Raw genomic sequence first — 14,978 nt, 5'->3', positions numbered from 1 at the left:
TTGTAAACTGCTCTCATATGAATTGTGTGGTGTCAGAAGTAAAGGAACGCTTTTCGAGTAAAAAGTGGTAAAACTTGAAGATTCTTTAACGTAAAGGAACAGAGCTAATGTGTCAACTGCATTGAAATAATGTCAAATTTTGACACCTTATGTTACCAACAATTGCCGATGCGGCTACCTGTGTATTTGTACCATGGTAATTACCATGGTACAATAATACAGGTAGCATTATCAAGCCAGCTGATGGTAACATAATAGCTCTGTTCCTTTACGTGCAAGAATCTTCAAGTTTTACAACTTTTTACTCGAAAAGCGTTCCTTTACTTCAGACACCATACAATTCATATGGAACCAGATTACAACTTTTGCTACTTTTGCCGGTTTTACCACTTTCAAAAGTAAAGGAACAGACCAAATGTGTCAATTGCATTGAATTGATGTCAAATTTTGACATCTTATGTTACCAACAATTGCCGATGCGGCTACCTGTGTATTTGTACCATGGATGAGGGCACATGCCTTGATATGAAGAAGTCTGTATGAGAAATAGTTTTTTTTCGGAATGATATATATTTTTTTCTCAAAAAATATTAATTAATATTAACATTATTGAATTCATTTGGAATCTAAATTTTAATTATAATCCCACAATACATTTATAATTGGCCTTGTAGCATGGCAGAACTACCAGGTAGTGGTATCACACCAGCTGATCGAATATGAAAAGACAAATCCCTTTATAAAAAAATTATTTTTGTTGTAATTTCCCCAACAACATAAAGAAAGTTTTGACATAACATATTCAAAATTTTACGATGCCACTACCTGGGTAATTGTGCCATGCCTTGCATGGTAGAACAAATACAAGGTAAAGTTAATACTACAACAAATACAACTCGAACAACAACCACAAAGGAATTTGTTTTTGTTTGTAACGTTACTGCCAGTTGTATTTGTAAACAAAACAAGGAAATGTCTATAAATTATTGGAATTTAAAAAACTAATAATTTTTCACATTTGGTTGAATATTTTGGAAAACATGAATGAAAATTCGTTACATTTTCAATTTTTATGTTTCCACATCATTCCACTAAATGCATAAATTCTCGCAGAAAGTAGAATTCTTGCAGACAACTTTGGGGTCGCTGGAAATTCATAGAAAAAGGAGAAGCTGTTTCAATGTTTTGTTTTAGAAATCAAAGAAGCACATGTTTATAGGGCTTAATTTTTTTAAATTTTAACAAAATACCTCACATATTAACAAACGTAGTATCGCCTCTACAAGCGGGGATTTACTGCGCGGCTTATCGTTCGAACTTGGAGGAGGTTACATATCATTGATATGAAGAAGTCTTTCTGGGAAATGGTTTTTTCCGAATGATATATTTTTTTTCTCAAAAAATATATGTCTCTAATGTACATCGAAATAGAAATAAACGTATAAAATGTCATATGAAATTTGACACTAACGTTACAACCCTGTTCAGTCAGCTGTGTATTGCTGCTACCTTTTCTTATTCTACCATGCATGCCTTGTAGGCTTTCTATGTATTGATTGCGAATAAATAAATAAAAAAATATATGTATGACCCTAATATACATGGAAAATGGAAACAAATGCATATATAAAATGCCAAACGGAATTTGACACTAATACTAAGTTTACATTTACGAAATCCAATCGATTTAAACTGTAAATTCCCTTGATTAAACGTCAAATGAAATCCAATGGATTTCAGATGAGATTCCATTTGACGTATACACAAAGGAATTGACAGTTGAAATCGAGTGGATTTCGTAAATGTAAACTTAGTATAACATAACATCCCAGTTCAGTCAGTTGGGTATTGCTGTTATCTTATATTGTTCTACAATGTAAAAGAATAAAGAAAAGTTTGAATTTTGTTACCTTTGTTCTATTATTCTTTTACCAGATCTAACGCAAAACATTACTTAAACTTTGATTGTGTTTTCGATTTAAACGCAAGTCTAAACTATAGTTTTTAACATTGAGGGCCACAAAGGCTTATATTCAGAAGGACAAGTGATCGATTATTTGACTAAACAGCATCACATTTTCGACTGTGGCAAATAAAGACCCAAACTCAATCAGCTCGTAGCTTGCTTTGTTCGCTTTCCAAAATGTCAAATTATAAAAGAGTGCCAGATCCTCTTTACAATACCGCCACCATTCTTCTTCAAAATTTTGATTCAAAAAGCGGACAAAGCAAGCAAAGATTGATTGGGTTATGGCCTTTAATCATTCAGCAAAATTATAACCAAATTTTTCAAAAATTTCCGTTATGTAAAAAATTGTAGAAGTGTTGTCCTACTATGTTCGCTAATTTGTTAGAAGTCGTCGAAGTACCATTTCATTTAGCAAAATGCCATGTAGCCATTAATGAGAATACATTTACCCCTTCCGAAAAGCTCGTGAAACCCAAGAAATCTTTAGCAACAAATCGTTTCTTTTTTGAATTTGCATTTATTAACATACATACATTTTATTGTTATTGGCATGTGCTTAGAACTGAAACTATAGCTTAACAAAATTAATAACTATGAGGAAACGACAAAATTGCAATTCTGATATTGCGTGTGGAAGACTTTGGTAATACGAATGTTAAAGCTGCTAATATTCTGGATTTTCATACAAACATACTTTTCGTTATTTTTGTAATCGCGACTTAATAATATTTCAAATTGCCCAAACAAATATATTTAATTTCGGTATATTCATCAATGCCATGGTGACATCCCTCACGACCAATTCCCGATTCCTTGACACCACCGAATGGAGCTTCAGCTGCAGAAATTAGACCTTCATTAACACCAACCATACCAACTTCCAAACGTTTAGCTACACGGAATATCTGTTGTATATTCTCACTGAAGAAGTAGCCGGCCAAACCTCTTCGTGATTCATTGGCAATTTTAAGAGCTTCCTCTTCAGTTTTAAATTTAATAATTGTAACAATTGGACCAAAAACTTCTTCGGTGTAAATTTTTGCTTCGCTTGAAACATCGGTTACAATGGTTGGGGCATAGAAAAGTTCACCTAAATCCTTTAATGGCTTTCCGCCTGTAATTATTTTGCAGTTCTTGCTTCGAGCATCTTCAACAAAGCCTGAGACTTTATTGAATTGCATTGTATTGATAAGAGGTCCAATTTGAGTATCTGCACAATCTCCGTTACCAATTTTTAATGATTCCACACGTTGCTTAAGAGCTGCAACAAATTTATCGTATATTCCTTCTTGGACAAAGAAACGATTTGCCGATACACAAGTCTGGCCACAATTACGGAATTTCGAAGCCATAGCTCCTTCGACGGCTTTATCCAGATTTGCAGAATCGAAGACTATAAATGGTGCATTACCACCTAATTCAAGAGATATTTTCTTTACTCCATCAGCTGATTGGCGGAAAAGTATTTTCCCAACTTCTGTAGATCCCGTGAAAGAAATACCATGGACATCTGGACTTTTGCAAAACAAATCACCAATTGGCGCTGCTTCCTTTGTGGTTACAACATTAACGACACCATCGGGTATGCCCGCATCTTGTGCTAGTTTTGCAACGGCGAGAGCTGTTAAAGGTGTATCTTCTGCTGGCTTAATGACAACCGTACAACCTATATGTGTTTATAAAATAAGAAATTAATAATAGTTCTGATACATTCATGAGTTTTGACCCACCTGCAGCTAGAGCGGCACCTGCCTTACGTGTAATCATTGCCAATGGAAAATTCCAGGGGGTAATAAGAGCAGCAACACCCAAAGGTTGCTTCATAACTATTATTTCCCTGTTCTGTACTGGGGCAGGAACAATTTCACCATAAATACGTCTGGTTTCCTCAGCAAACCATTCCATAAATGAGTTGCCATAAGCTACTTCTCCTTTGGATTCATTTATGGGTTTGCCAGATTCTGCTGTCATAATTTCGGCAATTTCTTGGGTGTTCTTTTCGATCAGATGATACCAGTTCTAAATGACAAAGCATAGTTCATAAAATAAAATAGTTTTAAGTGTGCCCTCTTTTATACAAACCTTCAACAACTGGGATCTCTGCTTAGCTGACAGTCCAGCCCATTCATTTGAATAGAATGCCTTCTTTGCTGCATCTATAGCCAATTGAGCATCCTTAGCATTCATATTGGGAACGCTTCCGACAACTTTGTTATTAGCTGGATTTTTAACCTCAAATGTTTCGCCGCTACTTGCGGAAACCCATTTACCATTAATTAAGCCTTTGGAGCACAACAAAGAAGACATTGCCCGTTGCTGGATTTGTGTCTTAACCATAAGAACATTCGATATTCCCAAACGCAACATTTTCTGTTATTGATTATTTAATATGTGATAGAATTTGTTGTTTCAATATTGACCCGGCCCGCAGTTAACGTAGATGAGACTTTTTTTATTACTTTGTACTCAAATCACCACAGTAAAATTTATTTTTTGTTCGGAACGTTCGCAATTTATCTCAGTTCCCGTTGATTTTGTTCTATTAATTTTAATAAATGTCAATTGCCAGCATATTAGGTGTTATCAAGCGGAGAGAGGGATGAGATTCGCAACCCTAGTTCTCTGTTACTTAAATGATAACAGAGAGTGTGTGCGCTAGAAATAGAGAATTTATTAGGGGCGAAACATATGATAAGGTTGCCAAGATTTTTTCTTAAACCAATTATGATGGTATTTTGAGTATGGAATAAGAGGAATGGTCTTCTTTTTTCAAACCCTGACAAATAGGACTTGTTGAACCTGGAACTCCTTTGACCATATAAGACTTTGGAAGTTGTTAAATATCAATAAATTTTTGCACCTTTTCAAGAATTGGTATGGTCCAATTAAATCATTAGAGTTTTAATGTACTTTACAGGGAAAACAGATTCTTCTACGCCTAACCAAATTTTGTATTTCTTATTAGGAGAAAGCCTCAAATCCCTGTGGAATGCCGACCATTATCGGCATAATTATATGAATGTGTGCTTTGACTTTTGACTTAAAGCCGCAAGAACATGCAACTTATGCTTTGTTCCTTTACTTTTTTAATAGTAAAATTGGTAAAAAAGAAATAATCGTCAAACAAATGTGAAAAAATCAGTTCTTCCATTTTTTACCTGTAGAAATTTGTCTGGTAGCCTGTGGTAGAAGAGAAAGCCCATACCTATATAGTATATACGGACGTATACCCAGGGCGTGTGTGGTGAAAAAAGTAGAACACATGTGGCCTGTTCCCGTACTTTATAAAGTGGTAAGTCCCAATTTACATTGGGCGAGTTTACTTGCGGCAATTGTCATTTTGTAGGAGAGAGAGGTGAGGCATATGGTAACCCTTTGCCTCTCAGCACCCTCTCTCACCTACAAACTGACAATTGCCGCAAGTAAACTCGCCCAATGTAAATTGGGACTAAAAGTCGTAAAAGTTGTACAAGTCGTAAACGATTTTCATATAAATTTTGTGTACGGGAACGCAAAATGTGTAAAAGTGGTAAAAATTGTAAAAACTTTTTAGTTCTGGAACAGAGCTATGTATTCTTAAATTAAAAAAAAATTATTTGTGTTACGAATGAAAACATTTAAGTAAGTTTCGGTCGCGGATTTTGTGTTTTAAATGTGATTTTTGGACTCAACGTATTTGGGTAATACGGGCGCTCAGAGAGCGTTGTTTTGGTAGGTTGGTGAAATATTTGTGTACGTCCCGTCGTTATTTAGGTTTAGCAGAAAGGCATTTCTGCCCTCTCTCACTCTCTTAAAAATTGTTGCCAGTTTTACCACTTTTTGGGGTTAAGGAACGCTTTGCAGGTTAAAAATGGTAAAAATGATAACCTCAGGTAAGTAAAGGAACACAGCTTTTATTTCTATTATGGAATTAAATTCTTTGGTGCATTCACCGAAGTCCTTGATAACACCAATGGAGCAGCCCCAAAACTTGCAGCACGTGGTCATCTTTGTCCGTTTTCCGAAGTTCTTGTGGGAATCAAACATATCAACGATTTGTTGTTCATGCTTTGGCATCAACAAACTTCTTGTAGTTCTATTCACCTAATAACCCTTCTAAGATGCGCAAGACAGTTTAACGTTTGCCGAATCTTTGCAGGTTTGGTATGATATTTACCATTAACATCAGCAAAGTACCACCAACTGCGGGAACGGACTGACGGGCGGACGTGCACAGATCGACTCAGAATTTTACCCTGATCAAGAATATATATACCTTATAGGGTCGCAAATGAGTATTTCGATGCGTTACAAACGGAAAAACAAACTTAATATACCCTCCATACTATGGTGGAGGGTATAAAAATAATTTTTTTTGATAAAATGTATGAAATGAAAAAAAAAAATTGAAAAATTATTTTTTGTTGCACGAATGAATAAAGTCCCAATTTACATTAGGCGAGTTTACTTGCGGCAATTGTCAGTTTGATGGAGAGGTGAGGTATATGGTAACCCTTTGCCTCTCAACACCCTCTCTCACCCACAAACTGACAATTGCCGCAAGTAAACTCGCCTAATGTAAATTGGGACTTTATTCTTTCGTGCAACAAAAAATAATTTTTCAATTTTTTTTTTCATTTCATACATTTTATCAAAAAAATTATTTTTATACCCTCCACCATAGTATGGAGGGTATATTAAGTTTGTTTTTCCGTTTGTAACGCATCGAAATACTCATTTGCGACCCTATAAGGTATATATATTCTTGATCAGGGTAAAATTCTGAGTCGATCTGTGCACGTCCGCCCGTCAGTCCGTCCGTCTGTGGTAATCACTCTAGCATCCACAAAAATGGAGATAGGACGCTGAAATTTTGGGAAAATTCGTCTTTTGTTTGCAGGCAGGTCAAGTTCGATGATGGGCTATATCGGTCCACGTTTTGGTATAGCCCCCATATAACGGTACCCCCGATTTACGGTATTTTGACGTTTTTAGCTATATTTTCAGACCGATTTAGCTATAATTTGACATTTAGGGTTCTTAAGTGTCAATAAACTTATATAAAAAAACTTGTGGATATAGGTCCACGTTTTGGTATAGCCCCCATATAACGGTACCCCCCGATTTACGGTATTTTGACGTTTACGGTATTTTGACGTTTTTAAATTGACATTTAGTGTCAATAAACTTATATAACAAAAGTTGTGGACATAGGTTCACGTTTTGGTATAGCCCCCATATAACGGTACCCCCCGATTTACGTTATTTTGACGTTTTTAGCTACATTTTCAGACCGATGTAGCTATAATCTGACATTTAGGGTTCTTAAGTGCCAATAAACTTACATAACAAAAGTTGTGGACATAGGTCCACGTTTTGGTATAGCCCCCATATAACGGTACCCCCCGATTTACGTTATTTTGACGTTTTTAGCTACATTTTCAGACCGATGTAGCTATAATCTGACATTTAGGGTTCTTAAGTGCCAATAAACTTATATAAGAAAACTTGTGGACATAGGTCCACGTTTTGGTATAGCCCCCATATAACGGTACCCCCGATTTAAGAATTTGGACGTTTTTAGCTAGATTTTCAGACCGATTTAGCTGTAAATTGACATTTAGGGTTCTTAAGTGTCAATAAACTTATATAACAAAAGTTGTGGACATAGGTCCATGCTTTGGAATAGCCCCCATATAACGTTACCGGTATTTTGACATTTTAAGTCACATTTCTAGACCGAATTAGCTATAATTTGATATCTAGGGTTCTTAGTGACTAAAAAACTTATATTCGAAAAAATTATGAATATAGGTACATGTTTTGGTATAGCCCCATATAACGGTACCTCCCGATTTTCGGTATTTTTAGAATTTTACCTACAAGTTTTAACCGAATTATCTGTAAATTGAACATTTGAAATTCCTAGTGGTCACCAAACCTCTCCATCAAAAATTGTCAAGAAAGGTCGATGTATTGATAAAGCCCCCATATAACGGTACCTCCCGATTTTCAGTAATTTGATGATTTTAGCTACAATATTAAACCGAACTAGCAGTAAGTTGACATTTGAAGTTCTTAGTGGTCACAACACCTCTCCATCAAAAATTGTCAACATAGGTCCATGTTTGGATATAGCTCCCATATAACGGTACCTCCCAATTTTCAGTCATTTTGCAATTTTAGCTACAATTTTTAACCGAACTAACTATAATTTGACATTTGAAGGTTGTAGTGGTCACCACACATCTGCATCAACAATTTTCAACATAGCCCCAATATAACGATACTTCCCGATTTTCGGTACTTTGAGGATTTTACTTAGAATATTAACCAACGTAGGTCCATGTTTTGGTATAGCCCTAAATCAAACCTCCCGATTTTCCCTACCTTAACTTTATTTTTTGGACGAACTTTCTGTAATTTGAAATTTAAAAGCCAAAAAAAATTCTGCAACAAAAATTTTTCATTTATGTTCATATTTTCGTATAGCCCACATACCTCCGAACTAGCTGTTAATGACATTTGAAGTTCCCACGTTATGTACCGATTTTCGGTATTTTGAGCATTCTAGCTGCAATTTTTAACCGAATTACGAGTTATTTGACATTAAAGGCTCCCATCAAAAACTGTCAACATAGGTCCATGTTTTATTATAACCCCTATATAACGGTACCTCCCAATTTCTAGCCCACCAAAAATTGTCAACATACATAGTTAGATATAGGGACCATAAAAAAGGGCCTCCCGAATGAAGCATTTTATGTACATTATCTGACATTTTAACTAAACACCTGCATGGATACAACTGAATATATCAGTTCCGACATTTTTCAACATTGAGTGAGTATGGATATGTAGAATGTAGTTTCAGTTACAAGTTGATACTGATACTTTTTCAAACAGGTATGATATGAGTTGGTATAAATAGAAAAAAAGGAACATATTTGTTTATATCTGCTTTGTACAAACAGATATAAATGGATATTGGTGTGATACAATAAGTACTTATTGTATGTAGCCCAAACAAAATAGGAATTGAAATAGAAAAATTCCCACAGAGCTGAATTTTGGTGGAGATGTAGGATTTGTCATTACAACTGAGGTCCTAAAAATCTCTGTTGATCCCATGCGTGCAAAGAAACTTATTCATGGTCATAGGTCATATTTTTGGGTTTTTTTATATATCTCAAAAACTGTGAGCTTTGCCAAAAAGTGACTAAGCAAAAGACAACGACCGTAAAATTCTCTATAAGATATCGCGTTCCTAAAAGTCACATAATAATGATATGTACATATAAAGCACCTATAACTTATTTGACCCGAAAGTCAGGATACAAAATCTGGTTAGACATGGTGCTACTGGACCGAGTACTACAAACCAAATCAAAAATGTGAATTTCGAATTTCTTCAGAATCATTCCATGGACCAATAACAAATTCTGCATTATGAAAACCATTAGGAATAACAAAATTGTTTAATTTGTTATGGAGGGTATATTATGTTTGTCATTCTGTTTGTAACTCCTAGAAATAATAATTTAAGATCATATAAAGTGTATATGTTCTTTATCAGCCTGCATCTACACCGATATAGCCCCATGACTGTACTTCTGTGGAAATGACTTTATTGTCCGAAGTAAGTAGGTGGATAATACTTCGGTAAATGTATTGTGGGTCTATTCAGCTTGGAACAACCCCTACCTTACAAAGTGACGCGTCGTTTTAAGGGCTTTTGAAGGTATTATTCTCTTAAGGTCAATCCTCGACCAGAACAACACCATTTTCGGCGGTGGTGGCCTGAGTATTTCAGCCATGAAAACTTATTTACAAGTTGTGTCGTAAGATACTCCGTTCGGGCTCGGACTTGATATGGAAGAAGTATCCCTTTTCCCTTCCATGAAAACTTATTTACAAGTTGTGTCGTAAGATACTCCGTTCGGACTCGGCGATAAAAGTAGGTCCCATATCATTGTGCCAATATGAATCGCTGTGCCCTCATTGATATTGAAGAAGTATGCCTTCTCCCTTCCGGGATGTAAGTATTTGTTTAAACTAACCATAGAAAAGCAAATATGTTACTCTCTCTATCTCCCTCTCTTTTTGATCAGTACCACACCAAATGTAACAAGCTAACACTTGCCTGCGGGAAATAAATTGGTTTGAAGGTATCTCAAACCTAGTTTTGAAATAACCACAAAAAACGTTTCAATATAACAAAACTATTTGCAATAAATATTTGGAATATAATAAACCTATTTTTGATAAATATTCGCGTTTTCATTATTAGGTCGGAAACTTTTCTAGTAGCCCTCGTACATTCCACTCACTGAACCCAGAAAAACATTCAAATTGGTGCGTTCAGTTGTAACAGCCCATGTCTTTAATATTTATCCCCTTAATAATAAAAATTTTGAAAAATGTTATTTTTTATGAAATTTTCCTTAGAAGTTATTCACACAAGCCTGTTACACCTATAGTATCTGTTGGTATCTGTAGTATTTGAAAAATATCTGTTGTACAACAGATACTTGAGAACGAAAAAACAAATAAAGTTCCCACTCGTTCATATACAACACAGAACTGTTTCTAACAGTTATGTTATTGTGAGTATACACAACCCAAACAATATCATAACTGTTACACTCATTCCCACATTTATATCATATTATATCTGTTATGTATATGATATATCTGTTTTGTTGATATAAACAGTTATACCATTGCACGTGTTTAATTTTAACGTACCCACTTAAAGTTGGGGACTGGAATGAAAACTAATTATTCCATTTTAGTTCAGAATATTTTATGGTGGAGGGTATGAAAAGTTCGGCCCGGCCGAACTTAACGCTTTTTTACTTGTTTTAAAATCGATTTGTTCGTGAACTTTTTTATATTTCAATGGAATAAACGATAGCGTTGTGATTATTATGCAAAATTGCATTCATCCCTGCTACAGGAAATCATTTTTGAGAACAAAAATGTCAAAAAGTCATAACCCTAATGTAGGTATACATGTGTACACATACATAAGCATTCCGCCAAAATCAATTTGACAATGGCCGCACATTAAATTTAAAATTTAAAGAAAATTGTAATCAGCTCCCAGCAAACCAATCGTACCGACATCGTAATGAAATCGGAACAAAATTAGGACGATACGTCCGATATCTGATCCGAAATCGTAACGATATCCTATCTGTATGAAATGGTTGACATAATTTCGTAACGAAATGTCGGAGCGACATCGGATCGATTTCGGTCCGATTTCGTAACGAAATCTGAAGAAAATCCTTGGGAAATTCGGAAAGGAAATTTCTTTCCGACATTTGTTCCGAAATCGGTACAAAATCTGAACTATTTCCTCTCCGAAAAATCGTTTAGAAATCGGAACGAAATCTGAACGACTTTGCTTCCGAAATTGTTCAGACGTGTCGGACATCAGACATTTGGTTTGCTGCGATTGTACCTTGTCGTTATAAGGGATGTTGACAGTATGCATTTACGTATGGTGGTCGATTCTCTGACAAGAAAACATCAAAGTTTCAACAGTGGCAAAAATAACCCTCAGCGTAATGTTGGTTATCTATTGTAGTGTTGAAGGCACTCCGTTTGGACTCAGCGATAGCTAATACGAAACGGGGTGCACTCATTGATATAAGATAAGGTCCCGAAGGCTTAGAAGAACCCTTAGACGATAACTCGAGATCTAAAAAAAAATCAACTTTGACTGTGGTATTTTTTGACCAGCGCAGATTATTTTCACGAAGTCAAAACGCAATATTTTATAGTTATTCAAATTTGCAGTATAGAAAATTGAGTTTTTGGAAGAGAGTGGAGAGGAAAGAGTCCCTATTTACTGGTTCGTCCCCGCTCTCACCCAAAAACTTTACCGCAAATGTTGCTCCTGTGACTACTCCTCAGTCCAACTTTTTGTTTTCCTACAATTTGTATAAGCCGAATTGCGCTTTTATGGGGTTTCTATCATTAACATACCCCTGTTGTTGGTAAAATGTTTATATACTTTGTTTCATAAACATTTGTGCATTATGCATCTTTTCCAGTCTTTACAGTTCTATGTCTTTGGCTACAATATTGCTAACGACAGCAAGGCCAAATTCCTATTCGTTTCTGAGATAAAGGCCTGATAATTGCAACAAAGTGTAGATTTAGCCCGGTTAAGATGAGGCCATAAAATCCGAACTGTTTGAATACATATTTATAGAAAACAAATACGATTCGCGATAGAGAAAAAATGACACCGTGTTTCATAGTAGTTTTTCATGCTCTACACGGCTATGCGGTGGTATTTTTGATATTTGAAAAAAAAAAAAAATCAAAAAAGTTATAACCCTAATATAAATTTTCATAGGACCAAAATGTGCCTCATCAAAATAATTATTTTAACCAAAGAATGATTGGATTAAATCCGTTTCAGACAATTTGGAGTTGTATCGGTTCAAATTTTGGGTATCGTAATATTTTGTCCAAACTTCGTTTAAGTTCGAAGATGGGCCATATCGGTCCACTCCTACGGGTACCTTCCCCACAAAAGATCAAAATTCTTCTGTAAACTGGTGTGAACGATAACACTTGAAGGGAGCTATCGATTTGGTCCAAACTTTACAAGTCCTATTTGTTATTCCTTCCACATATAGATCGGGTTCGAATATGGACTATATCGGTTCACGCACTATAAATTTCGATGTAACCGATTTGGTCCATATTTTGCACATCGTAATGTTATATATGGTCTATATCAGTGCACTTTTTCGTGTACCTCCCACACAAATTTTAAAATTTTTTGGCACAAGTGCAGTTTAGGGGCAATTCTCGTATCGTCATGAAATTTGTTGCAGCAGGTTGGGCTCGCGGCGCTTTTATGCAACGGTGAAATTTTTTCGGGCGCAAGTTCATACTTTCTGAAATAATGTCTCAAATAACCCTGCTCTAAATAACCCTACCGGCACCAACAAAAATGAGAGATGAGCACGATAACTCACGAATTCAGTGTACAATTAGCCGATCGAGAATTTTTTCAAAAAACGTATATTAAGTTCCAAGAGGGCCTATTTCGAAAGAGGTGCCACCCTTTCAAAAATTCAAAATTTTCTGCATATAAGCGAACAATTTAAGGGCTGTTCGAAATATTCAACCAAAATACTCCTTGCGGTCATTTTTACTTTGATATAATGTTTTTGCAGGTAGGTCCATGCTTTCTGACATGTTGGGCACAATAACTAATGCCATACCTTTCATTAGTTATTTTGTCCATACTTTGATCCAGTTCCGAAAAATTCAACAATTTTTGCTAATTTGGTGTGAACGATAAGTCTCGAAGGCAGTAACCAAATTGGTTCAAAAGTTTCTTCCAGATATACATACTTCAGGTTCGAATATGGACTATAGCGTCCACTACTACGGGTATCTCCCACACAAAATTTAAAATAAGTTTGCAAAAGTGCTGTTTAAGAGCAGATCTCTGATTGTTTGGAAAGGTTTACAGCAGCTATGCTTCGCAGTCCCTATTATACGGTAAAAGGCCACCAAATAAAATCGCTAGTGCACAACATAACTTTGCACATCAAAACGGGTTTTCCAAATTTACAGCAAATTCGAAGATAGACAGTATCGGGCCTCTCCTTTAGGTACCAATGCTATAAAGTTAATATATTTTTGGAATAGCCGTTCGTGATTTTCTTAACAATCGCTTCGCTGCAACAGACCTACCATTTTGAAACCACAATGTTAATGTCATAAAAGAAATTTCAAAACTACCAAATGTACCTACCTATAACAACGTTTTTTGCTCATTGTTAACTTTTTTCCAAAAGAGATATACCAACGCGTTTATTAAAGATGTTCTGATACAAAGAAGAAGAAATCATAAATCAGCACAAAAAATGTCTCGATTGAGCATTCCAGCACATATTTACGTATGTATGTATAAATGGAATTTGAAGCTCTTGCCCAAGTTCTTTTCACATGATACTGCTTATGATATTCTCGTTAGTTGTGGTGGTTGTATGGCGCACAGGGGCAATGCACTTACAGTGGAGCTGTGAAGTTTGCATACGGAAATTTTTTAGCAAACCTACATGCAGAATTATTTATTGGCTACTTTGTATTTAAATTAATTTTGTAAAGGAATTATGTTACAACTTTGTTGGTAAATTCCACAATCGTTAAAAGTTATTTATAAATAACTAGCGGACCCGGCGAACTTCGTCTCGCTATTAAGGAATAAAATTTCATACAAAAACTCAATTTTTCGATTTTTCCAATTTTCCTACTTTTCCAGAGAGATTTTTCAAAGTTTTCTTCCGTAAAGACCTTCTCCTCGAAAATACGAATAACTGAACGGCCTAGCCGTTCTCATTTTATGAGTTACTATACATTTTTTACACCATATATATATATATATATATATATATATATATAGATTTTGCTATTCAATTTGTAAAAAATTTAATTCTATCGTTAACTACTTTAATACTAATTGTATAATTAATTATTTAAGACTCTCCCTGTGTCTCCACCTTTGTAAAATGTTTAGCATGCCGACTTGCACATCGAATGTCCTAGGCAATACTACATCACATCACATCGACTGTGGTAAAATACCACAGTGAAATGTTATCTAAAATTTTCTAAGCATCCTAGCCATGATAAAATTCATTACAAGTGGTCAATGTATAATTGAACTGTACTATTGATATGAGAGAAATTTCCTGGTGAAAATAAATAGTTTATCCCCCCAATTAATTCCAAGTTATTTTTAGAATACTGATTATGTTATGTTAACATAATCAAGAAGACCGGGAAGACCAAAGAACACATAGCTACGAACAGTGCTTGCCGAATTGAATAAGATCAACAAATCATGTAATGAAATAAAAGTAATATGTAATGATAGAATAAGTTGGAAAAACATTGTAGAAGTCCTATGTTCCCTCGAGGAATAAATAAAGGAAAAAAATATGTAAGTTTTTAAGATTTATGGCATAGGTTCTTATACCCCGTTTATATA

General features: G+C 35.2%; 1 protein-coding gene across 1 annotated transcript; it reads right to left on the bottom strand.

Moving 5' to 3' along the window:
- Positions 1–2,466: 2,466 nt before the first annotated feature.
- Positions 2,467–4,619, bottom strand: Ssadh (succinic semialdehyde dehydrogenase). The gene is made up of 3 exons (XM_073962007.1): positions 4,052–4,619; positions 3,700–3,988; positions 2,467–3,635 (listed from the first exon to the last, which is right to left on the bottom strand). The coding sequence occupies exons 1-3, from the start codon at positions 4,334–4,336 to the stop codon at positions 2,689–2,691; spliced, it is 1,521 nt and encodes a 506-aa protein (XP_073818108.1). The 5' UTR covers positions 4,337–4,619; the 3' UTR covers positions 2,467–2,688.
- Between the last annotated feature and the right edge of the window lie 10,359 nt (positions 4,620–14,978).

The sequence above is a fragment of the Musca autumnalis genome, unplaced genomic scaffold (genome assembly GCF_047663935.1).
Source record: "Musca autumnalis isolate F117 unplaced genomic scaffold, ASM4766393v1 scaffold_1, whole genome shotgun sequence".
In the NCBI taxonomy this organism is placed as follows: Eukaryota; Metazoa; Arthropoda; class Insecta; order Diptera; family Muscidae; genus Musca; species Musca autumnalis.
Note: the sequence above shows the minus strand (reverse complement) of the source record. Positions and strands in the feature narration are given on the sequence as shown.